The sequence below is a fragment of the Strix uralensis genome, chromosome 8, assembly GCF_047716275.1.
Source record: "Strix uralensis isolate ZFMK-TIS-50842 chromosome 8, bStrUra1, whole genome shotgun sequence".
In the NCBI taxonomy this organism is placed as follows: Eukaryota; Metazoa; Chordata; class Aves; order Strigiformes; family Strigidae; genus Strix; species Strix uralensis.
This window is the reverse complement of record NC_133979.1, coordinates 33,704,249-33,729,854: the sequence shown is the minus strand read 5'-3', so window position 1 is coordinate 33,729,854 and position 25,606 is coordinate 33,704,249. Positions and strand designations below refer to the sequence as shown.

At 41.1% G+C, this 25,606-nt stretch overlaps 1 protein-coding gene across 1 annotated transcript in view; it reads right to left on the bottom strand.

Moving 5' to 3' along the window:
• Positions 1-25,606, bottom strand: part of HMCN1 (hemicentin 1) — a 206,740-nt gene that overhangs the window by 49,456 nt on the left and 131,678 nt on the right. Inside the window, exons 46-58 of the mRNA XM_074877133.1 lie at positions 25,406-25,573; positions 21,043-21,156; positions 17,431-17,517; positions 16,830-17,021; positions 15,917-16,090; positions 11,199-11,312; positions 9,600-9,745; positions 7,503-7,653; positions 6,585-6,788; positions 5,441-5,554; positions 4,455-4,642; positions 3,841-3,937; positions 595-756 (exon numbers count right to left, since the gene is read on the bottom strand). Of these exons, the coding sequence (XP_074733234.1) occupies positions 595-756; positions 3,841-3,937; positions 4,455-4,642; positions 5,441-5,554; positions 6,585-6,788; positions 7,503-7,653; positions 9,600-9,745; positions 11,199-11,312; positions 15,917-16,090; positions 16,830-17,021; positions 17,431-17,517; positions 21,043-21,156; positions 25,406-25,573 (1,911 nt within the window). The remainder of the gene's footprint in view (positions 1-594; positions 757-3,840; positions 3,938-4,454; positions 4,643-5,440; positions 5,555-6,584; positions 6,789-7,502; positions 7,654-9,599; positions 9,746-11,198; positions 11,313-15,916; positions 16,091-16,829; positions 17,022-17,430; positions 17,518-21,042; positions 21,157-25,405; positions 25,574-25,606) is intronic.

Here is a 25,606-nt window from a genome sequence, read left to right as displayed (position 1 = left end):
CACATTATACCAACAAGACAGGGCTGTGCAACACAGCAAGGGATCTTCGCTTGATACCCTGGGCTGAAGATAAGTGGCAGGAGCAGAAATGGCACAGATGCTCACAGACCTGATTTAGTGAGGAGCTTTAACTGGTTAAGGAGAGCTCAGAATACAAGGATTTCTTCCTGAGAGTTCAGCAGGGTTAATCCAGTTTCCCACTGACATCCATGGAAATGCTTTTACTTTTTGTCATCTAAGCCAGCAGAATTTATCTTAGCCTTTGTCAAAATTTCTGACCATTTCTTTGAAAGGTGAGTCAAAGTGACTCAACTTTAATCAATTCCTATATCAGAGCACCTCTGTTAAGTGTCTTGCCCTCCAGTCTTTTCCACACAGTTTATTTCAGCACTTTCAGTCTGAGTCAGTTTTCTTTAAAACTGAGCCCACACAACAGCCAGGAAATTATTAAACACAGTAGGCCACGTGTCTTGCCTACTCACCGGAGCAATACTAAGAATATACTGGCTCCACAAATAGTGGCCATCGCCCTTATCAAGAGAAAACAGACAGAAGTTGAGTCCCAAGGCTGTAGAAATAGCTGAGATTCCTCACCAGGCACAATGAAAATGTTGGTATTTGAACTGATAGGTTTTCCATTCTTGAGCCAGCTGAGATCAGGAGGTGGAAAGCCAGTGACCTCACAAGTCAGAGAGATGAAATTATTCACCACCACAGTCAAATTCTCAGGATTAGTACCAACAACGCTTGGAGGAACTGCAGAGAGACAAACATTAGTAGTATATATCACAGCATCAGCAAACAATATTCCACAAGATCCCGATTTACTAAAATAAGGCTGAACTGCTGAGTTTTCCCAAAGGGCCAAGTTGCAAAAATCTTTCACATCCTATGAATGGATCTGCTGCTTTCTGGATCTTTCTGGAAATGTGACTGAAGCCAATCTAATGGTCATTCCTGTTCCTGTAATTCACAAAAATTTCTCTGATTTGATTTGCAGTCCTTCTGTGCTTGAGATTTGGGAAGACTAATTAACTTATAAGAGATCCTGCAGTTCCTGACTAATGCACTATCAATTTTAAAATGCTGTACTCATAGGACACTTGCTATGTAAGGCAGGACAGATTAAATGTACCTTGTCAGGATATGTAGGATGACTAAGTATCATTTCTTCCTGATATTGTATTGCTCATATTCTTTCCAAAAGAGTCCATTTTCTCATTACAGAGAATAAAAAATGATTCCTCCTGATACAGTTCTTTCGTTAACCAGACAAACCTGTTGTTAAATAGTGAGCTAAGCAGTTTAAGATTCTGGCACGCAAGCATTGCTCTAAGGGCTGCGTTATTAACCTTACAAGTCCCAGTATTTCCAAATACAAGAATATTTTGACATTTGACCTTTCTACAAGAACTATTTAAAATGAAACAACCGTAAATCTCTTCCTTTTAATAAACCTAAGTTTTAGTTTCCATGTTTTTGCAGTGTGGATATATAAAACACTTAAGAGGAAAGCAAAAGCATGTTCTTGGCTCCATTGGGTGGAAAAATCATTCCAAAGAACACATGGAATCCTCTTCTTCAAAGACAGAAATGTTAAAATATTTTGGACCATATCCACCAGAAATACTCCAGCTGCTTTCTGTCACTTGAATGACACAAAACAGCCATTAAGCCAAGTTTATTGCTCCTCTGTGGCACTGCAGAAACAAGAGGAGTCAATGTAAATGGGTGAATTCAGTCCATATTTTTTCAGCTTGGAATAACTGAAGGTTACTTCCCTGATGATAAGCATAAAATGGTTCACTAGAATAAATGAATTCTGATCTGATGACATTTTATAGTTATTTATATTTATTTACTTTTACAGTTACTTTCCCACAGATGTGATTATTGGCAGTGCAAGACAATGGCCAATTAAATATAGAGGGCCAATTCTAGCTAACTTTTAATGAATTTTGCTTGAACTGTGCAAGTGGTAGATTTCAAACTCAGCAGCTCCCACTGCGTGTGCAAAGCACTCACAAATGCACCACAGGTAATCTGCATACACAAATGTATTTGTGCATACAGATGCAGTAATGGGCTCAATTCTAGTATCCAGTGTGAAAATTACCTATTTATTATGTATTAGAGGTTGAGATTTTAAAACTGGATGCTTATTTTCAGCGTTTTAGAAGGCTTTATTTTAGTTTTATTACTCACCTTTGAGACAAGTAGTGAATTTTTTAACTTAATAAACAGCATCATCTTTAACATTTTACTTAAATTTACGAAAGCAGTTCCATTAGGAACATACAAAAATGCTGGAAAATAACTTTTTTTGACACCGACAAAACAAAGATCATGCTGCTTAGTGATAATGCATTTTCATCAGTGCTTCACCCTGTGTGGTCCTTTCCTGAACAGCTATAGTCCAATTTTTCAAATGAAACTGCATTCCTAGAGAATAATAGACCTAAATTGGTAATGCTGGTAAGGTAGAACTGAAGCTTCATGCAAATATTTCTTTTAAAATAATAGTATTAGACTGTAGACACTATAAACAAATATTTTAAAGACATGAAGTTTAAATTAGAACACAAATGTCGAGAAAAGCAAAATATTTTGATTTCAAAACAAAACTCAAACATCAGGAAATCTAGATAGACTCCACTGAAAGAAAATAACTTCTCAGAAAATGACTCCAGGGCAAATTCTTCCCATGACAACACAATTTTTGGCTGTGTTACTGAGTAGAAAAAAGCACTATAAATTTGTTTCATTTAGTAAGTAAATTTGCTGCATGTGTGAATGAGAAAAAAAAATTATTTCTTCTGTATGTAATAACCTGAATCATCAGATTCCTGGGATGCTGGTACTATATTTAAGCAAGAGAGAGAAGAGAGCATTGTTTTCTATCTAGTATGTAATACAGAAGATTAGCTAGCTAACAAGGATGTGAAAAAGGATATTGATCGTTATAGAAGACTGTGATATAAGTCTCCAAATTGTACTGTGAAAGCAGATAAAGATGTAGCTGCCAGTACTCCTTGGTAGGTTTTCGAATGTAATGGTACAGATGAAATTGTGGGAATAATGCTTATTTGGTCTTCAATTCAGAATGGAAAGCTGGAAGTGGTGGGATGAAGAGTGGACAGAAATAAGAGAGGAAGTTAGGCTGAAATGTTAATTAGAGATACCCCGATTTTCTGAAGCTATCAGAAGAGATAAGGGAAGGTGGTGGAGAGACTGTTTTTTAAAATAATTGAAAATGTCTTAGTTTCTTGATTGTATTTTTATTAGGCCAAAATTTGTATTTTCTATTAGATTGTATTTCTATTAGGCCAAAATTTATTTTAACCCTATTCTAACTCCATAACAAAACATAGACAACAGAAAGGAATCTTAAAGGGCAAGTTTTTAAAAAGTAGGCTTTTACAGTGCTGTATGTCTTTGTTTAATGCTTTCTAATCATTAATTTTCTTGAAAAATGCATTTTATGAACATATCAAACCAGACTATAATCCAACCTATTTGTAATTCATGATTTCAGGGTTTAGCAACCCCTACACAGTGTACACACACAGCCACCACACAAGGCTCCCTCAGAAATAATTTCCACCTATGTGGAATAGAAATAAGGAGCTAAAGCCATGTGGTATCAAAAGCCATGTGTTGTCAATGTACTTTAAACTTATATTTGATTTTTGGTATGTCAGAATTTCCATTTCACCCAATAAGAGAACTTACATGCATAAAGCTAAGCATGTGCCCAAGCACTCTGCTAAAATTAACACATTCAAGCTAAACTAACTTTTGAAAGAAGACAATTGGAAAATTATGGATTACTGTACTTACCATGAACATTTAGGTTAAAATACTTCTTGGTGCTGCCAGCTATGTTTTCCACAATGCAGACGTACCTGCCAGTATCTGTTATTCGGGAATTCAAAATCTAAGAGGAAAAAAAAAGAAAAACAAAAAGATGGTTGTTGAGCTAATATATAAGACAACTTACTATCAGAGAATATGAAGAGAATTAAGCTCAGCTCTCTAATTGTTTTAATAGGTTCATCCAATTTCATTCATTGATAGGAAGGGTGAGTTCTTCAGAATATGCTATTTTCTTTAAAAATAAAGTCGTGTATTTTGCAATAATTAAATTCTGTTAGGGAAACTTGGACAGGTTGACTCCACAAAAGTCAACATTATTTTAAGCCAAGTGATTTTACTGATGCTGTTCACAGCATGACCCCACAGAGAGCTGGGTCAGCACAACTGAGGGAACTATACAGGAGGGAGAAGCAGCAGCTGAGGGACAGGGACAAGGGACAACTCATCCTTAGGTCTGCAGCACCTCGTAGAAAAAAAAAATTAATTCAGAATTGTGTACTCAGTAAATCTAAACAGTTTTGTCTTTATGGGCAGCTTGTGTTTGCAATGCTAAAAATCAGTTTTTCACTAAGAGCTACCTGTAACCTCCTTCCATTGGACAAAAATGTGTGTTTGTCATTTTCTGCTAGGAGGTGGCCATCCTTTTGCCAGGTAATACTTGGAGAAGGGCTGCCACTTGCAACACAGTCCATCACTGCAACCTTGTTTACAAGCACAGTCACTTCTTCAGGCAGATCACCATCAGCTCCACTGATGGATGGTGGTACTACAAAAGAGCAAAGCGTGATAAGAATACTGTGACTCAGTACCTCCCAGGGGTTTCTGTTGTTTACGCTTGGTCACAGCTGCCATAAAGAAGAGATGAAAACTCATTTTCTAGTTAGTCCATCATGTTCTTTGCTGTCAGAACAAAAGAGGATTTCCAAGGCAGGACCCCTTCCTAACAATAAATCAGTGCTTTCAGTGACAGATACAGAAATAAGAGGTAAAGAAATAAGTGTTTCCCAAGGTGAAAACCCTGAGTACATCAACAGACCATGCAAGCAGCACAGAAAAGCTTTCTGTGCAATGGTTGTAAACAGATCACACAAAATGGACTCTGCAGGCATTCAACTGTTGATGTAAATCATCAATTCCCTTAAGCCTTTGGGAGTTTTGCAGGTATTTTAGAAAATGATGACCAAAGTAAGGAGAGAGAAAAGTCTCGTAGGTTGGAATTTTGAACTGGAAACTGGGTAGGGAACAAGAGATACCAAGGTAAAACTTGGATTTCTACATATACTTTTCTTTCTGGTGAAGTGTGATAGGGGTAATGCAATTGAGTTCCTATAACAATAACCTAAAAACATACTGAACTAACAATATTAACGCTATTTTCATGCACACTTCTCTATACTTCTACAAAACTCTAGCACCTACATAAACACATTAATTTCATAGTTTACAAATATGCAGAATTTACAAACTTTAAAAAAATAAGTAAACCTGAACTATAACACTTCATTATTTTCCACAGAACTCTTTTCTTGTCATTAAAAGGAAAAAGCAAAGCAGGAAAGCTCACAGAGCACTCGGACATCGTAATGAATGGAATCCTCTCCAGCTTCGTTTACTGCCACACACATGTATCTCCCGGCATCTTCAGCCTGTGCCCGTGGAATCTGCAACACACGGCCTCCTGGAAGGAAAAGGCATTCAAGATTTAAATGCAGCATCCATCACTTCCACACCACATTTCACTAGAGACCTGAGCAAGCAAATTTATGAATGGTCAGCATTTGCTCTGAATTATAAGTAACTAAAGACTTCTATTTCCTAGCTACTTTTTCTACTGGCAGATACTTGGAATTCAGCAATGCTCATACTGAAATGTTAGAAAAGAGTAATTAATTCCACATAAAGGAATAACATTTCTTCAGCAGTATGCAGCCAGACATTATTCTTCAATCAAAAATAGAAATATTTCTCAGCAAGGGGACAGAGAACTAATAGGCAAAAGGAAATACATAAGCACAGAATATTCTGGTAAAACTGTTCCAAACCGAAAAAATTGACTGCTGAAGCTTATAGGTACTCTTGACCCTATTCCTCATTTAAAGCACAGAAATAGTTTCAGAAAGAAAGGACATACTAGGAATACATTTGAGGAGCTGTTGTCATTGGGGTCTCTCAACAGCTGAGCCATAGGTAGACAAAAAGACATTATGCCCACCACTGCCCTTTACACACGCCACCCCAAGCCATCCTCTGCTCAGAAAAGTTCCCTTTTTGTACTCTCAGCATTACAAACACCTCTTTCCCATATGAGGTTAAGTAGGGGCTCATGGCCATTTTTCTGCTGGAAACATTATTTCCATGCCTCACTCCCTGGTTCAGATGCTTTTCTACTCCAATTATGATTTTGCCAAAGCAGAACTTAAAAGGAAATAAATCAGGAACACATCAGAGAGAAGGTATCATCGTTGCATTTTATTTTTCAACGTATCATATGAAAGCTGAATGGTCACATTCACACCACTTCAGAGACTACTTTTTAAATGAAAGAAGAAAGCAACTTCAGTCCAAGGACTGGAGAGAAACCATTTCCAGTCAAGAAAGTCTGAAAAGAACATTAAAGCAGTGTTTTGAAAGGGAAAACTTTGTTATGACTACACAAATACTAACACTAATGCCATTTCTTAAGGTCAGAGTGACATTTTAACACTCACCTGGTAATATCAGTACTTTATCACTAGAGCTCAGAGGATAGCCATCTTTATACCACGTAAGAACTGGAGGAGGAACAGCATTGGTCTCGCAGTACAGTGAAAGGGGATTGTTGACAATCACATCTCTACTTTCTCCACCTCTTCCTGCATCTACCGTGTTACCAGCTTCCCATTCCTTGTAAGGCTTTTGGAAACTAGGAGGAACTACAACCGAGGAGGGGGAAAACGTTTGAACTTTACAGCAGAAAAAGACAGTTTTAAAGTCAAGAAATGAAAAGATACTTTAATTGTTAAATAGCAACAGTAAAAATTAAGTGTATTAAATTAGCACCTCCCTCAATTTAAACTACCCAGGATAATTCAGTTCTTTTCAATCTACTGAATATTTTCTTAAGACTATTAAATAACCATATAAGACCTGATAACAAAACACAGAGAGGGTATTAATCAGCAATAATACTTAAACAGTAAGCTATCTGGTCTCACTCAAGTTCTAATTTTGTCTAAATTTTCAGAAATTACTGATGATTGTTTTTTTGTATTTACACACAGTGTGTAGGCCAACAAAATGCTTATGCCTGGGGTCTCTGAGTACTAGTCAATACAGATAAATAAAATACGACATCTTAGGTTAAGCTAAATTAAAACTTTTTCATGTCGTTTAGAGGAAGATCAGAGTTACTATGTCAGTCCACTGACTTCAGAAACACTGCATATCACCAAATATGAAAGAATAATTGAATACTGTATTTCTTAAAGATGAGCAAAATATACATGAAACAAAAATCACACAAAACACAGAAGCATTGAGTTAGACCAAGCAGGTGTAAAGCATAGAAATTTATAAAGAATTCCAACATCCCAGAACATTAGAAAAGGAGGCTACCAGAAGAAATTTATTATCAGAACTCTGTTTACCTTGTATATTTACGTCAAATTCCACTTCATCCTCTCCAGCAATGTTGGAGGCCAGACAAGTGTAACGACCGGTGTCTGATACTTGAGCCTCCTTAATCTGCAGAGTACGGCCACTAGCTTGGATGATGACGTGATCATCTGGTTTAAGTGGCTGTAATGTAATTTCACATGGAAATTCATACTTGGCAAAATGTACACTAGAAATAGCCATATTTGTGGAAGCAATATGTCATCATCTCTTTTTTGGTCAAATTCAGGTTGTTTCAAAATCCTTCCTAAGGCAGTACACTGGGAGTCAGAGCATATTTTGGGTTCAGTATTTCCTCTGCTTTGATACCACTACTAACAGAAGATCCTTTGATTTTTCTTAATGCTTCCAGTAAGGCCCACTTCCAATCTATGCAAAGAAAGCAGTTGTTTAGGACACCACATCACTGAGGGTCACTGCTTGGGACACAGTCCTACGCCAGGTGCTCCTGGGATGGCAGCCTTGGCCACAGGTAGTGCAGCCCAGCTCTCCTCTCACCTGCTCCTCCTTTCCCTCAGACCAAAACCTTTTCCGCCCTGAGTAAACTTGATCAAGCTCCAAGTTTCTGGAGACAGTTTTCTTCTGATGGTTGTCAGAAACTCTGCATCTTCACCTTTCTGATCTTGGTAGCTGGTCTCCTAAGAGGATGTGGTTTAACACCACTCCTAACCCCAGCTGGAAGTTGCTGCTGAAGGGATAATGCCATCCCCATTAGGCTCTTGTGACATCTGATTAAAATCAGGCTGATTCAATCTCTGAACTCACTGGCCAAGTCCATGAGCTGACAAAACACCCACACAAAGAAAACTATCAGTTTTCTATAAGGTGAACAGCTCTAACTCACCCTCCAGCCACACAACCACTAGGATCTGTTGCCCAGCAAAGACACGGTGTGAAATGGATGCAGCAGCGATGCAGATACAAAGGATTAGATGCTACTGTCCCTAGAATTTATGTCACACCTGATAGTAGGGACTGCACTAATACAACCTGTATCTCTCAGTAATGAAAATGGAACAGATTAGGGAGTCAGCACTGAACTCCTGGCCTGCAAGGGACAATTAATTTAGTTCATGGATGTGAGTGAAAGCCATTTACCCAGGGGCAACCGAAGAAGCAGCTGCTGCTCTGACAGTGGTAGCAAACTGCTTACAGCTACTGTCTTTGGGGATGTCTCCACTCTCCCCAACATCATTTTTCATTGGCAGTGTAATCAGTACACCCAGGAGATCCTAGAATTACAGTATATGCTTGAAACAGATGGATGGTGTACACAGAGTCTCTCCTGTGACTCCAGGCTGTTTCTGCATGCTCCGGAAAGCCAGCAAGGGCTGGCCCAGCTGCAGAGGTGCAGCAGTCTGCCACCTAAGTGCCCTACCAACAACAGCTAAAACAAGAGATTATATTCTCCTTTCATACCGAAGAGTTGCACTGTTTCTTTTTTATTAATAGCCAGCCTCCAGCAGACTGCACATCAGTACAATTCTGTGGCACTGCCCTTCCAAACTGCTTCCCCTCCAGACCGATGCTGCTGTGAAGACTGTGTGTGGCAGGAACCACACCTCGTTCCCCCTTGCCAAGAATCCAGATGCTTTTGTGGCTTTGTGAGCTCTGCCAGAACCAAGCGGGAGGCTCTCTGCAACTTCTGCAGAGGCAGCACTTAGAGGAACCAAGCAGGGGGCCCTTCTGTAACAGGGCCTTTGGGGACTTTACACAATGGCAAAGGGACACGTGGTCATACCATGGGATGCTACCACTAGGCAGGGCTCTCCCCCTTTAAAGCACAGGCCAGTGGCAGGCCCTGGAAACGCCGTGTCTCAGTGGCACTGCCAAGCACCCACTAAAAAGCAAACGTGTCAATTTGCAGAGGTCTGGCCAACAGCAAACATCCTAAGACATGCGCGGGGTGATCCTGCCAGCAGGATGGTGGGAAGATGACTGCCTGCTGACTTCAGCACTGCAAGTGAGCCTGTTACGCTGCACGAATGTTCATTAACAGTGAAAGCAAAAATACACAGTTGTTTCTGTATGAAATCCACCCATTAGAAGGAATTAAGTTTGTGACTGGCCTGTCCATCCTTGTACCAGCTGATGGCAGCAGCAGGAATGGCGTGAGCTTCACACTCCAGGGTAAGGCTGTGGTTTACTTTGATCTTCACTTCTTTAGCAGAGACACCCATCCCTGAGATATCCCCTTTGTTAATGGTGGGTGGAACTGCACAAAAACAAAGGGAGAGAGAGGGACTTTCATGACTTTGTCTTATGTAGCATTTCAAAATTAAATGGACAAAGGGAAAACTTTGATGATAACTTCAGGGAAAGCAAGTGCATTCCCCCTATAATCTGTCTCTTTTCCTTAGCTGAATTTTTATTTTTATATATATAAAATAAATATATATCTGTGTATTTTACACTATTTTTAGTATATGTATTATGTATAAAAACATATAAAACTGTTCAACAGTTTTACACATGCAAACCTAGCAATAGCCTTACCTAGCTTTAGCACTTCATTATACGTTTGGCTTGAATTCTATAAAGTTTAGTGCACTGCAGTCATTAAAAAGTATTTGAATGGAAACTAATATTCTCAGAAACATGTGTTCGAACTGAAGTCCACACTCAGATTAGCTGGTCAAAACTCAACGTTTCCATTCCATTGAAATCCCAGTGTTGCAAAATCCTGTTTCCTTCTGAATCAGAATGAAAACAGAACATTTCAAAATTCTTAAGCTACCCCCCCACCTCGGTCTCCTAACATCTTTTAAATTATTTTAAATGCTTTCAAAGCATTTTCCGTTCTTTTTTCAATAAGACATTTTAAATTCTCCCTAATGCTTACAATACCATAATAACTGAGAGTTGAAATGACATCTGAGGGTGGGGGGCTTAATGTTGCTACATAGCCATACTTCAATAATGAACTCTTTTGTCATCTTCTCATTATTCTGAATCCAGTGGGGCTCATTAGGGACTTAGTGTAATTAAAATAACAGCATGGTTACTGTGAGGGAGCAAACCAAACTCCAGTTCAGACTAGGAAATAAAAATGAAAAAAAAAAAGATTAAAAATCATGCTTGAATGAGCCCATAATGAAGAGATTGAGCACTAAAATAGAGGATTAGGCACAGATGCTCAAGGGACAATGTGCTGACAGGAAGCCTTGAAGGAGAAGGCTTTTGTGCATGTGGTATTTTATGGAAGGATATAAAAATAGTATCCTCCTGCTTTACCTTACTCAAGAAAGTTTCCCATTAGATGTTATGGGTCCCTTCCCCCACTTTTCTTCTAAAATAGTTTCTTTGCTCATGAGATTCTCTGCTCACATCTCCCATTGTGCTGCACTCATCTGATTTGAAAATCATTCCCAAGAAAGCATTTCAGAACAAACTGGAGTTCAACGTTTCTTAAATATCTTCTTAAATGGGCAGTACAAAGACTTTTAGCACAACAGCAACATTTGTAACAGTTGCACCAGCAAACTTTTCCAGTATCTTTCCTCAAGCAATGCCTGAGCTAATGCAGATGTTTGCTAAACAGAGCCACTAGCACAAATCCTTCTGTTTACCTGGACAGGTAACACTACAAAGGGAAAACACAGAAGAATGAAAAAAAAAAAAACCAAAACAACCCAAAACCACCAAACAACACACTAGTATTTCCTTACTGTAGACTTTCACTTCATAGTGTTTCAAAGTCTCTCCAGCCTCATTCGTGGCTATACAGGTGTATCTTCCAGCGTTGTCCTCCCGTGCATTTAGAATCTGCAGGGTTCGACCGCCTGCCAAAAGACATCATTCTTTAATAGCATCGATGTTATGCTCTTGCTTCCCAACTATTTAAACAGTGTCTGCAGCATATTTTCAACCCTTTGGTCCAAATTCTGCCCTTAGATGAGCATGAAAAACTGACTGCTTACCACTACGTATACTGGGTAATAAACGTGCAGAATTCACAGGAATGCTTTGGATCACAACTCCTGTTGCTTACAGACTCTTGGAAAATTTGTTAATATAGTTCTGTACAAAAAATTTCAATAGGAAGAAGCAATTTAGGGTTCTGCACTTCATTCACAGAAAAAGAGAAAGGAGGCATAATAAGTAAGACTAAGCAAAACCAGCCTGGTGAACATGCCAGGGGTAGATGAGAGCCTCCAAACTGCCTTTCTCTTTCAGTGCAGTACTTCATAAGGAAGAGGCCCTTAACTCTCTCCAGAGAACAGACAGAAGGAACAACCACAATGTGAGAAGTGTAAACATGAAACAATTGGTAGAATTTAGGACTTCAAGTGGCCTCTACAACTGTGACATCCATGAATTTCCTCCCTGTAGTATTTTATATATAATTTATATTGTCTGCATTCTCAGAGATCACAGAATCATAGAATACCAAGTTGGAAGGGACCTCAGTGATCATCTGGTCCAACCTTTCTTGGCAAAAGCACTGTCTAGGCAAGATGGCCCAGCACCTTGTCCAGCTAAATATTAAAATTGTCCAGTGCTGGGGAACCCACCACTTCCCTGGGGAGATTATTCCAGTGGCTGATTGTTCTCATTGTGAAAAATTTTCCTCTTGTGTTCAATCAGAACCTCCCCAGGAGTAACTTGTACCCATTAGCCCTCATCTTTTCCATGTGACTCCTTGTAAAATGGGAGTCTCCATCTCCTTTGTAGCCCCCCCTTTAAATACTGGAACATGGTGACAAGGTCACCCCTAAGCTTTCTCATCTCAAGGTTGAACAAACCCGATTCTCTCAACCTTTCTTCACATGACAGGCTGCCCAGTCCCTTGATCATCTTTGTGTCCCTGCTCTGGACCCTCTCCAGCCTGCCCACATCTTTTTTGTATAGCAGGGACCAAAGCTGAACACAGTATTCCAGGTGTGGCCTGACAAACGCTGAGTAGAGTGGGATAATGACGACTTCATCATCTCTGCTGATGCCCTTGTTGATGCAACCCAGCACGCTGTGGGCTTTCTTTGCCACAGCAGCACACTCTTCACTCATACTGAGCTTGTTTTCCACCAGGACCCCCAGGTCCCCTTCCACAGAGCTGCTCCCCAGCCAGGTAGATCCCAGCCTATGCTGCACTCCTGAATGTGTTTTCCCAGGTACAAGACCCTACACTTATCCTTGCTGAACTCCATAAGGCTCTTGTTATCCCACTCTTCCAGCCTATCCAGGTCTTCCTGCAGGGTGGCTCTCCCTTCCAGAGTGTCCACTTCCCCACTCAGTTTGGTATTGTCAGCAAGCTTCATCAGGGTACACTTGATGCCATCATCCCAGTCACTTATGAAGATATTAAACAGCATTGGGCCCAATATCGATCCCTGGGGAACCCACTTGTGACAGGTTGCCAGTCTGAAAAAGAGCTATTTACCCCCACCCTCTGGGTGCAGCCTGTCTGCCAGTTCCCCACCCACCCACAGACCACTTGTCTACTGTAGTGCACCAGTTTCTGTAGGAGGAGGTTGTGGGGAACCATATCGAAAGCTTTGGAGAAATCCAGGTAGACAATGTCCACCACTCACCCCACATCAACCAAGCAGGTTACTTTGTCGTAGGTTTGTCAAGAACGATTTGCCCTTGGTGAATCTGTGCTGGCTTTTCCCAATCACGTGCTTCATGTGACTTGTGACAGCCCCCAGGAGGATTTGGTCATAACTTTCCCAGGGATTGAAGTAAGACTGATGGGTCTATAATTTCCTGGATCCTCCTTTAAGCCCTTCTTGTAGATGGGGGTGACATTAGCCTCCATCCAGTCTTCTGGGGTGTCCCCCGATCTCCATGACTTCTCAAAGATTATGGAGTGGCCTCACAATGACGTCAGCCAGCTCTCTCAACACCCTTGGGTGGATAATGTCAGGGCCCATCCATTTGTAGGGCTCAAGCTCCTGTAATAGTCCACATACCAACTCCTCCTTCACTGATGGTGAGTCTGTGTTTGCATCGACCTGGATTTTTGCTCCCAAGGCGTGGGGCAAATAGTGCCATCAAAGACAGAGATGAATAAAGTGTTAAGAACCTCTGCCTTTTCAGCATTGTTGGTGACTGATTCACTTCTCCTGTTTAACAGTGGGCTAATACTTTCCTTCTGTTTCTGCTTGTTGTTTACATATCTAAAGAACCCTTCCTTGTAATTTTTGACATCTCTGGCCAATTTCAATTTGAGCTGAGCTTTTGTTTTTCTAACTGCATCTCTGCACACCCTTGTAGTTCTCAACAGGTATTCCTCCGCTTTTCCATCTCTGGTGCACTTCTCTTTTGGTTGAGCAGACTCAGAAGCTTGCAGTTAAGCCAGAGAGGTCTCTTCCTCTGCCTGTTTCCCTTACCTTTAAAGGGGATGAACTGTTTCTGTGCTTCCAGGAGAGCAGTCTTGAAAAACTCAGAGCGTTCGCTGGCTCCTTTATCCTCCACAGAAGCTTCCCATGGAATCCCTCCCAACTGAGCTCTGAGCAAGCTGAAGTTTGCTATTATAAAATCTAAAACCTTCAGCATGTTCAGCAGGATCCCAAACTCCACAATATAGTGATCACTGCAGTCAAGGCTATCGCTAACCCAGATATTACAAAGTGGGTTTTCTTGGTTTGTGAGCAGCAAGTTCAGCAGTGCCTCATTCCTGGCTGGCACATCTAACATTTGTATGAGCAAGCAGTCCTCTACACATTTCCAGGAACTTCACGGATGATGTGTGAGTTCCTGTACTGTTCTTTCAACAAATGTCTGGGTAGTTGAAGTCACCCATAAGAACCAGGTTCTGTTGACCCGAAGCTTGCTTAAGTGACCCAAATGTTTCTTTGTAGGCCTTATTTTCTTGGTTTGGAGGTCAGTAGCAGATGCCTACTGTAAGATCCCCCTTGGAGATGACCCCTCTGATCTTGACCCTGAAGCATTCAATGGGGTTTCCACAACTGCCATAGTTGGATTCTACACATTCAAGGTTCTCCTTAACAGAGTGTGACTCCTCCACCTCTTCTCCCCTGCTTGTCTTTACGAAACAGCCTATAGTCACCCATCGCAATCCTCCAGTCATACGAGTTGTCCCACCACGTTTCAGTTATTCCTAGGATATCATAAGTTTCTGACTGGGCACAGAGCTCCAGTTCCTTCTGTTTGTTCCCCAGGCTGCATGCGTTGGTATACATAGGCTTGGGGTGGTTGGTCTTCTGGTTCACATCTTGGGAGGCAGCTGAGGAAGATTTGTCACTGCTCTGGTTGACCTGACTTACTCCCCAGTTGGCTGCAATGGTGTGAGTGTCCCCACTTTGGACTCTGTCTGCCAAATCCTCCAGTTTAAAGCCTGCCTCACTAAGTTGGCCACCCTGCTGCCAAAGATTCTTTTGCCTCTTCTAGACTGGTGGATCCCATCCCTCCCTAGCATGGTACGGTCAAAGAATGTTCCGTTGTCATAAAAGCCAAAGACCTCATGGTGGCACCAGGCACAAAGCCAGAAATTGATTTTCATTCACATCTATTTCTGACCTCACCTTTCCTCTAACTGGTAAAATGGAAGAAAAGATAACTTGGGCACCAATGCTTTTTGCTTGCACCCCCAGGGCTTTGTAGTCTTCCTTGATTCTGCCCAGGTTCCTGCTTGCAGTGTCACTTGTGCTGACATGGAAGAGTAGCAACAGATAGCAGTCTGTGCTCTTGACGAGCTGTGGCACCCTCTCGGCAACACTTTGGACCTTAACTCCTGGAAGGCAGCATATCTCTCATGATTCCTTGTCAGGATGGCAGATGGGTACCTCAATGTCCCTGAACAGACTCACTGTTGATGAGATTAATCACTATTTAATCAGGCTGCAGCTCTCTCCAGACTGCATTGCTAGAAATTGTCCCCCCATGTAGTAATTCAATTCCTTGCTATCGGTATCGACTCATTCCTCCTCTGAACACTTGCAGTTAACAATGTTAACGTACTTGCTCATTTACATTACTTCAGTGTTACCAGTGAAGCTTGTTCTTGTTTCCCACCTCCACAGATGTGCTAGGTAAGAGTTACTCCAGAAATTAAACATGGCAAACTACTAATGACCTAGAAAAATGCCACCTCATTCCTCTTACTAATGTTGTTGTTTATATCACTCTCCGTCTAATTTCCACACTGAATTTCAAGTTATTTCCATTCATTATTAACTCCAATAAAATTGTTTGCCATCATTTAGCTTTACGGAACAAAAGAATAAATACCTGAATACAATAAAATACAAGTAAAGAGTTAATTGTGAAGCACTTAAATATTGGAATGAAGTGCTACGAAAGTACAAACATTGCCCTTAAGAGAAATATATCCTTTGGTTTTTCAAAAAAAAAAAATCTGTAAAGAGGAAACTAAGCAATGAAAGAATGAAATGTTATTTGTCAATAATAACAAAAATTTTACCTGGCAAAATGCGGATATTTCTGTTTGATTCTAGAGGATTACCATCTTTCAGCCAGGTGATTGTAGCTGGAGGATACGAGTAAGCCTCACAAACCAGTGATGTTGGGCTGTTGAGGATAACAGTGACATCTTCTGCATTTCCGTGGCTGTCTGCACCCACAATGGTTGGAGACACTAGGAACAACAAAGTCTTTAACCAGAGCAAAGACCTCTGTGAAAAGCCAGTTTTCTGTTCCCTGGTCAGTCTAGGAATCCGGTCGCAGCCTTAACTAGCTGGGAGGCATTCCTATGAGGTGCACTGAAGCCCAGAACCGGACAACATTCATCTGGTTTTATGTCTTGTCCTAAAGACAATGGTCAGCCCGCGTTGGTGGAATCCATCCACCCTTAGCCTTTGCCAAACACGGGTCAGCAGGAAGCCAGCCACCGCTTCTTGTGCAGCAGCTGGAGACCCCCTGCTTGATGCTCCTGGGAGCAGCAGACTGGTAGGAGACATGAGCCTATGAAATGGATGTGGAAAACAAACTTGCCATTGTTTGCATTTGGTTATGCAATAACCGTCATGAAAAAAGCAAACCGCAGATGGTTTCAGCTTTGATGAAGAGATCACGATCTGAAGTGCTCTTCAGATACTCCTTCCTTTAATCACAGTAAGCCAGTGTACTGTCCTGCTCATTCCATACAGAATGCTGCTAGAGCTCCCCATTTTCTTGCTCTATATTGTCTAAAGCACAGAACTGCTGTTGCTACTGAACTACTATTATTTATCAATTACTAGGCTATGAAATTTTAATTGTAGACAGGTAACTTAAGCATTGCAATAATTATAAGTGCTACAAAATTCCAATGTGATTATGTTCCCCCCGCCCCGAGATGACTATCTTCTCTGCAAGAGCCAGCCCAGCTGTCTTACCAAGTACATTAAGACTGTAACTTTTGCTCTTATCTCCAGCTGTATTGGATGCAATACATGTGTATCTCCCTGTGTCAGTGACTTGAGCATTGGTGATTTGCAGGAAACGCCCACTGGACAGAAACTTGTGATCTTCATCCTCAGTTAGTGATTGCCCATCCTTTATCCAGGTGATCTGTGGTACAGGGTTCCCTGAATGGAGTAAAGAAAATTGCAGATATTAGTTGTTGCATAGCCTCTAGGATATGCCAAGATTTCTGAAAAATGGGAAAATATAATTTCAGATGCCCTTTTAAAATATATCCTTTAGGGAGATGTTTTGGAGTATGTATTCTAAAGAACCTCCTGAATTAATACACACCTCCTCTTAAATTCCACAGGCCTTTAGGGAAGAAATATCACAGCAACTATCCTCTTGATTACATTTTATACAACCTTTATAAGAAAGAGTGCTTAGTCCTACAGTAAGCACCATCATTAAATCTGTCATTTAAAAATTCCACTGAATAGAAAATTCCATTAAAAACATGCTCTTCAGAACCAATGATGATCAATACCACAGGTTTGATCACCAAAGACAGATAATATTGTATACTTTTACCTATCACTTCACATGTTAGGGTAACTGTGTGCTTCTCTTTCACTTTCACATCTTCCAATTTATTTTCACCCACAATCCCTGGAGGCACTGCAAACAGACAAGACAACAACATCAGCAAGTGTTACTTGCAAGCAATTTAAATACAACAAAGACACACTCAGGCTATATCTCAGCATATCCTTCCCTTAATCACATCAATTAATGAACAGCTCAGATCTACCAGAAACAGGTCCAGATGTGAGACACTGTGGAGCTAACCTGCCTGGACAACAGATGGGCACTCTGTTCTGCACCCCTCAACCATTCAAGTCCATGCAAAGGGCAAGAGAGGACCACAGACCCATAAAGGACTCACCTCACTTTGTCTTCAGTGCTACAGAGATCCTCAGAGAGCTGAGCAGCATGGTCTGTAGGGCAGTATTTCTGTGTATGGTCAGTAGGGCAACGGTGATGAGCACTTGTTAGTGGGGCCAGGTTTGATTTTATGCACCAGCATGTTTTCTAAGTCACCCATATTAAGCAGCAAGTTGTTCAAAACCATGTGCTTAAGTTTAAGAGTTGTTTGTTTTCCAACAGTAATTGAAAGCATCTATCTAGAACTCTAGGGAAATAACTGATTTATAGAAAAAGAGTCAGCTTGTCTATTCACATACCACGTGGGGTTTTTTTTCCTTACCAGCATGCTTAAAGCAATACAATAGATTACCATCAAGTGGATGCTGTGTAAAGGCATACATGTGTTTTATGCAAATACAGCTAATTCCATACAGGCAGATGAACAAACTACATAGGTCTAAAGGCATCTTGCTGAGGTACAAACTATGTTTCTCTAGGGAAATAGAAGACAAAACTATACCCTTAAAATGCCTATCCACCTCCCAAACAGCTAACTCACTACAAGGAAACTCTTCTACAGACTGTATGACTGACCACTTGGTGACATGTTTCCAAATAATCTTGGTCAACTGGACTACACAGACTCCTCTGCTTTTGGATGAGAGAGGACAAATGTGCTGGTGAGTAGCTGTGGTGGTTAAGAGCTCTGATCAACTGTTCCTTTCAAAGTAGAGCATTTGTAGATTCATGCCAAAAGAAAATGGCACTACAAATCAAAGTAGACATGGAGTATAATAGGTTGAAAAGGAGGCCTGCAGTTAGAAGAAAGCCAGCCCAGTCTCCAAGAGATTTTGGAAAGTTTTGTAACAAAAATGCTGGACTAGGGAGCCAGATACTACACTTTAATAATCCTACAAAATGAAAACTTTTGGCCTAGATAGAAGACCTAAAGAAAGAGGAATTAACATATATTCAGCATCTTATTTGTGATCTACCACTAAGTTGGAAGCAAAAGTTTTCTAAAAATAAGAATCGTGGTAATATCCAGAATTCACTGTCAACCAAAAAAATGTTATACCAGATATTTGATACTAATGAAGGGTACAAACTAGAGTGAAGAAGAAAAAAAATGACTGAAAGAGGTTTGCATCTCACTTGACTGGAATGGCAAAGACACTACTTCAGCATGCCTAAAAGTTGGCCTCTGAACAGGACACATGGTGAGATGCGGGTTAGGAGAATTCAGTATGCAGAAGGATGTGGCCAGTACTGGCACTCTCACCAACTTGTGATGCAGTTATGATCAAATTCCCTTCTGTGATTGTACAAGCAATGCAAACCAGACTTTTGTATGGGTTCTAGTGTCCAAATGCAGCAAGAGAAAGATGCATGAACTAGTGGAGGAATTAGATGGGGGAAAATAGAACCTAAAATATAACCTAAAATCATAATGTTCAGGACTTCTAAGTCAGGCCAAAAGTTACAATTCATAAACAAACAGCAACTCATCGCTTTGCCCCCAAAATAATAGAGTAAGATGTCAAAAAATATGAATTTCAGAAATATGACAAAGCCACACCAATATTTATTTAAATGTTATGCTTGTTACACCAAGCTCTCCACGCAAACTGGCTCGCCTGTTGCGCCTCCTACAACAATTTAGAGGAACACTGGTATGTCTCGGTACGGTTTCTATTTACAGTAAGCTGGTGAATATTCTGTGTCGCTATCAGGCCACATTCCAGTAACTTTCCTCTAGAAAGACAAAGAAATTACTGGGTGGAGGGAGTAGAAGACTGTACAATGGAATTTTCCACTTAACCCACTTGAAATCAGCTTCACTGAGCATTTTTCTTCAAGGCAAACAAAGCCTATGCAATAGAGATTCCCAGAACCCTCAAGAACACCCTGCTACTAAAACCCTCCAAAGAAAACAGTAAAACAATGAATGCTTTTCAGTGTTTATCCATCTCTTCCATTCTACCAGACTTACACTTCCATGAGCTCATCAAATAAACATGAACTGACATGAATGCGAGTTATCATTTACAGGCTGAATATGCATAAGTCAGCTGAAGGCAAGGGAAGCTGATAGTGCTCAGCACCTTAGAGAAAAGAAATTTACAGGAAAATAATATACAGTAATGCTGTAAAACAACCTGCATCAGCTCTGGTAGTTATTAATAAAAATAACAATTACTAAACCAAAAAGTAAAGCATTTTCTGGGAAAAAATACCGTTTTTTAAAAATAATTAACGTGACAAAATTGCACATTAACGGTTCCAAAAAGCCCTCTAAAGAGCCAGCTGTACCAGTCCTTGCCTAAATACAGGATCACCCACTACCACGCTTGGTTTATAACCTTTACAATACCAAAGGCTCCACTGACTGAAGGTTTCCACTGGATCAGAGATGTCGATTTTGCAAAAACAATTCCAGCTCGTGTTTAATTTCCCTGACGGTTTTGGCTTTGCCTTCACATCTTTGTTGCAACAGATTACTACCATCATGCCACTCAGTTATACATATTATACCCAGCGCTGGTAATGCTGGTTTTAATTCACGAGTACTATCATATGGGGTTGCAGCTTTCTGTATTTGAGCGTTAGATGCACTAGATTCACATGAATTTCATATGGTTTCCTGGGGCTGTAGTTTTCTTGTGACTTAATCCAGCTTAAATTGAGGCCGGTGCCAGAAGAAACAGCCCTGTTCCCCTGACCACTCACTCTCATCATCTTCCTTTCACCAATACTGCCATTTACAGGCTGTGTGGTGAACCAGCAGGGAACTGATGTAGCTGAAAATCAACCCGACCAGGAAAACACAAAAACCCCACCTTCCCAGATCACCTCTAAACTGCTTCACCTTGTTCATCATGCCCAAGGGAGGGTGAGGCTATGAGCAAGAAGGAACAGAAGAGAGGATGGGAGTCCAGCTGTGGGCATCTCCCAGACTTCTATCTGACTGAAATAACAACCCAGCTGAAGCCAGTTACACTGACAGAGTTTCTTTTCAGAAGAGAAACAAACAAACCACAAAACAGAAGTAGCGGCCAGTTATTCCAAATTATGCCTGAACCACCTTAATTTTAAAAACTAAACAAACAGCAAATTCACATGTAGAAGTGACCTCTTTAAAACCTCATTTTCTGACCATGATATCAAATTCACTTTTTCCCCCCTAAGGACATATGTTTTGACATAATAATTTTTAAAATACCAGCAAAGTATAGAGTAGACCCCCCCTTACAACAAAAATTATCACATACTTACCTAGAACAGAAAGGTCAAAATCCTTCCTCACTTCTCCTGCAGCATTGGTCACTACACAAGTATATTGACCTTCATCTGCTACACTTGTGTGTGTCAAACGGAGCGTTCTGCCCCCTGAGAAGAATGCCAAAAAACACACCAATCATCGAAGTCCTGCTCCAACCAACATGCTCCCAAGTTGTCTGCGCTCTTAGTTTTTTTTCTGTTTTCGTTAAATTTACGGCTGTCAATTTTTTAATGTGGTCTATCACTTAATGTGCTGTGTTTTGTTGAACAAACAGTAAGAGAAAGTGACTGACCTTACTCCTACTCCCATCATTTCTGTATGTCTGCTCAGGCCCTCAGCTCCTCAGTACTTTTAGATCTGTGCTTGATATTGATCATACTATTCTTTCTAGTCAGTAACTTCCAAACTACCTGGACATATCCCATGTTTTTTCCCCTCCAGAAATTACATTTAAATTAACTTTGAGGCATTCTGACACTTTCTGAGAATTTCTGGAGGAAGCCAGAGAGCAACCAGAACAATCACTGAAAACTTCGAGACACATCTGCAGAGTTTGTGCAGAGAAAACTCAACCTGCTCCACACAGGTCACTCAAACTACATAATTCATTGGTCAGCGCAGGCACTCTGGATGTGGCAGGAACACTGTGTTTGCAATATGTGGGATTTTCATTCACGTGAGGACTGTGCTGTACTGAGAATCTCGAGGAATATACAGGGATAATAATCACTGAATCATCTCGGTTGGAAAAGCCCTTGAAGCTCCTCCAGTCCAACCATGAACCTCACCCTGACCGTTCCCAACTCCACCAGATCCCTCAGCGCTGGGTCAACCCGACTCTTCAACCCCTCCAGGGATGGGGACTCCCCCCCTGCCCTGGGCAGCCCATTCCAACGCCCAACAACCCCTTCTGCAAAGAAATCCTTCCTAAGAGCCAGTCTGACCCTGCCCTGGCGCAGCTTGAGGCCATTCCCTCTTGTCCTGGCGCTTGGTCCTTGGGTCAAGAGACTCATCCCCCCTCTCTGCACCCTCCTTTCAGGCAGTTGTAGAGGGCCATGAGGTCTCCCCTCAGCCTCCTCTTCTCCAGACTAAACCCCCCCAGTTCCCTCAGCCGCTCCCCATCAGACCTGTGCTCCAGACCCTGCACCAGCTCCGTTGCCCTTCTCTGGACACGCTCGAGTCATTCAATGGCCTTTTTGGAGTGAGTGACTCAAAATTGAACCCACTCATCGAGGGGCGGCCTCACCAGTGCTGAGTACAGGGGTAAGATCCCTTCCCTGTCCCTGCTGGCCACGCTATTGCTGATACAAGCCAGGATGCCATTGGCCTTCTTGGCCACCTGGGCACACTGCTGGCTCCTGTTCAGCCAGCTGTCAATCAACACCCCCAGGTCCCTCTCTGACTGGCCTCATCAGAGCTGCCTGGGGGGGGGGGGGGGGGGGGGAGTGTGGGAGTGTGTGTACACATAAAAAATTATGTTTATTTTTATAAACACATACAAACAGTCCTTAAAGGTATTTTCACATGTACAGATAAGCAATAAAACTCCACTCCTTTCTTCCAGCATTTGTATTAATTGTGCCATCAATAATTAACAGGCGACAACAGTACTGGCTTACATGGAATGTTTTAAAACAACAGATTTCTCTTCACACTATAGCAGAGCAGTTCTCAGAACACATTTGCACAGACATGCTAGTTTAGAAGAAAGAAGATTAGCAAGTACGTTTGACCAAAGGACCAAGAATATCCCCACTCTGCCATAGCAGAATAACTTCTCTTTGCTTCCTTTTTGGCAGAGGAACAGCAAGACAAACATCAGTGAGCATTTAAGTGTGAAAACAAATGTGGTAGCCATCCTTCAGCTTCTTCCAGTTTCTCATTAGCAGCTCTCCCATTAGCAATCATTACCATCACATCCGAACCATGCATCTCCTGCCTGCAGATATCCACAGGGTCTCATTATCGGGATATACGCCAGAAATTTATGTTCCTGGTCAAATACTTTGAAGGAATAAACTGCTGACCTGGTTAATGAATGTGCCCAAGAAATTCTACCTGCTGGAGAAAGTACTGTGAGACTGAGGAAGGCTCAGTTCTTGCAACCTCATGTCACCATGATCTCTTCTCCCACCCACACCCTGAACAAAGCCATAAGCAGCAAAACGAAGCAGATATCTGCCTGCAGGAGACTGTCACTTTCTCTGGCATCACATACCATAGCACACCCAGGGTTCCAGTGCTGAGGCAGGATATTATTTTCTACATTTAGCTAAAACTTAAAGTTTTCTCCTTCCTAAAGCTAGTATGTGGCTTAGTGCATGGTCTGCAAGGAAAGCAGATGTGGTATGGTGGAATTTTCTTTTTTTTTTTTTTTCCTAAAGGATGTGTAGGAAGCATCATCAAAAGGAAACATCAGCATAGTATCTGAATGAACAGATTCAAAGTTGCCAGCAGTGTGTCCACACATTTAAATCATCTGCAACGCCAAGTATGTTTTCAATCAACAGAACCAAAATCTTGCTTTGGCAAAGTATTTTACCTCTTAAATTAGTCAGAGGGGAATATTGTTGTTATTGTTGTTTTTTTTACAGCTGTAGAAGCACAAATAAAGTTCCAAATGCCATGTTGGTTACAGTTCACTACCACAATGTGTAGTTTTCTGAAGAACTGCTCAAAAGCACAAAGTTTGCTGGAAAACAAAGCACTGAGTTCTGGCCTGTTTCCCCACTCCCACTGCAGCTAACGTTCAGAGACAATAAACATCTTTTTGTCTCTCACCCTTCCTGACTCTGCAATATGGGTGGTGATATTAGTGTGGGTGTAGAAATCAACAGACAGAACAGAAACAATCAAGCCCAGAAGACATTATTTTTGTTGATGGCAACTTTTCACAAGAAGGAATGCACACCAACTCAGACAGTCATATTTACACCAGATAACAACCAGACACCCACTCCTTTTTCCATGTGCCACACGTACAAATGGGAAAGCAAAACACAGGACTATCTTCAATGTTAAAAGCTACACTGATGAAAAATTTCAGCTTCAAATCCAGTGTTAGCTGAGCTCTAAACACCTTCCAGTTCCTCTACCTGTCTGATAGTTTTCTTGTGGTCATGCTGTAGGATGGCTTGGCTTTGCATGGTGGCTACATCAGAGTAAGAGAAGCTTCATTAAAACTTATTTTCATGAGATTTCTAGCTGTGAGTGGCAAACCCACGATCAAAGAAATATCTCTGTTGTCATCTATACATCTCAGTTGCAAGCAGATAACTAATTACTTCTGCACACTCCACAAAGCTGATTCCCAGACACACCAAGTCAATGCAAAACGTATTGCCTGCTTTGTATGCATTTGCTGTTTGTAGTCTCAAGGGCTGCTAACTTAGTTTCCTATTGTAAACACAAAGTTTTAACATCATGCAGCTGCCAGGCAAGTACTCTCACTTCCCTGTGGTATTGCAGGAAGATGGTTTACAGGAACAGGCACTGAGCCCTTCCTATTTGGGACACCTCTGTCAACTACTACTGTCATAAAAGGCATCTAAACTAGCTCTTTGTGGGTTATTCCAGCTTAAAAATCGAGGTCCCTGATGAATTGGATCTGTTTCTCTGCTTGCCTATCATGAGTTTCTCCAGATCCCTTGGATTAGTCTTCTTGCTAACGCAGATCACCTTTTCTTAGATGACATTCTGAAGATCAGATTCAGTTAGCTCTAAGGCCAGGAAGTATTTACATGCATTAATTTGAGGCTCATTAACAGGCTTCCCTTTGTTTTTATATTCAGACCCACAGAAATGAAAGATGTGTTTTGCTTATCGTCATTTGTATTGTCTCAAATATTTTTCCTCTTTAAAAGGTAAAATAACTGCCAAGAGGAAGAGGTAGAGAAAACTAATCATATGCGAGCGCTAATGGAGTATACGCATTGGCACTGACAAAGCAAGATGGTACCACCCGACATATTTCTGGAAATAAGCATTGGACTAAGATACACTAACAGCCAGAATTATGGCTTATTCCATGTAACAGACCAAACAATTACCATGCCTTTGGCCCACGCACATAAAGTTTGGTAACAACTTTAAAAGTTTACATTACCACACCTCTGACCCATACACATAAAGTTTGGTAATAACTTTAAAAGTTTACATCAGCTATTCACCAGGCACTCCAGCCAATCTGACCGCATTTACTAAAAAACTTGGTATTGAATAACAGTTTCTTTTCTCTGTCTCTACAGATTATTAAACCAAACCTTCTTTCACGGGAGATACCTACACTGTAGATGCAGAGGGCCCTTCACCCCCTTCCCCCCCCCCCTTTTTTTTTAACAATTACAGCTTTTGTACCTGAGAGGATTCGCACCGAGTTGTTCAAAGTGACAGGCCACCCATTCTTGAGCCACGTTATCGATGGCAAGGGAATTCCTGAAGCTTCACAAACCAGAGAGATGGGATTCTTCTCCACAATGCTGATGTTTTCAGGCATCTGCAGGTAACCAGCAATACTTGGGGGCACTACAGAAAAGAGTAGACAAAAGCCATACTTCG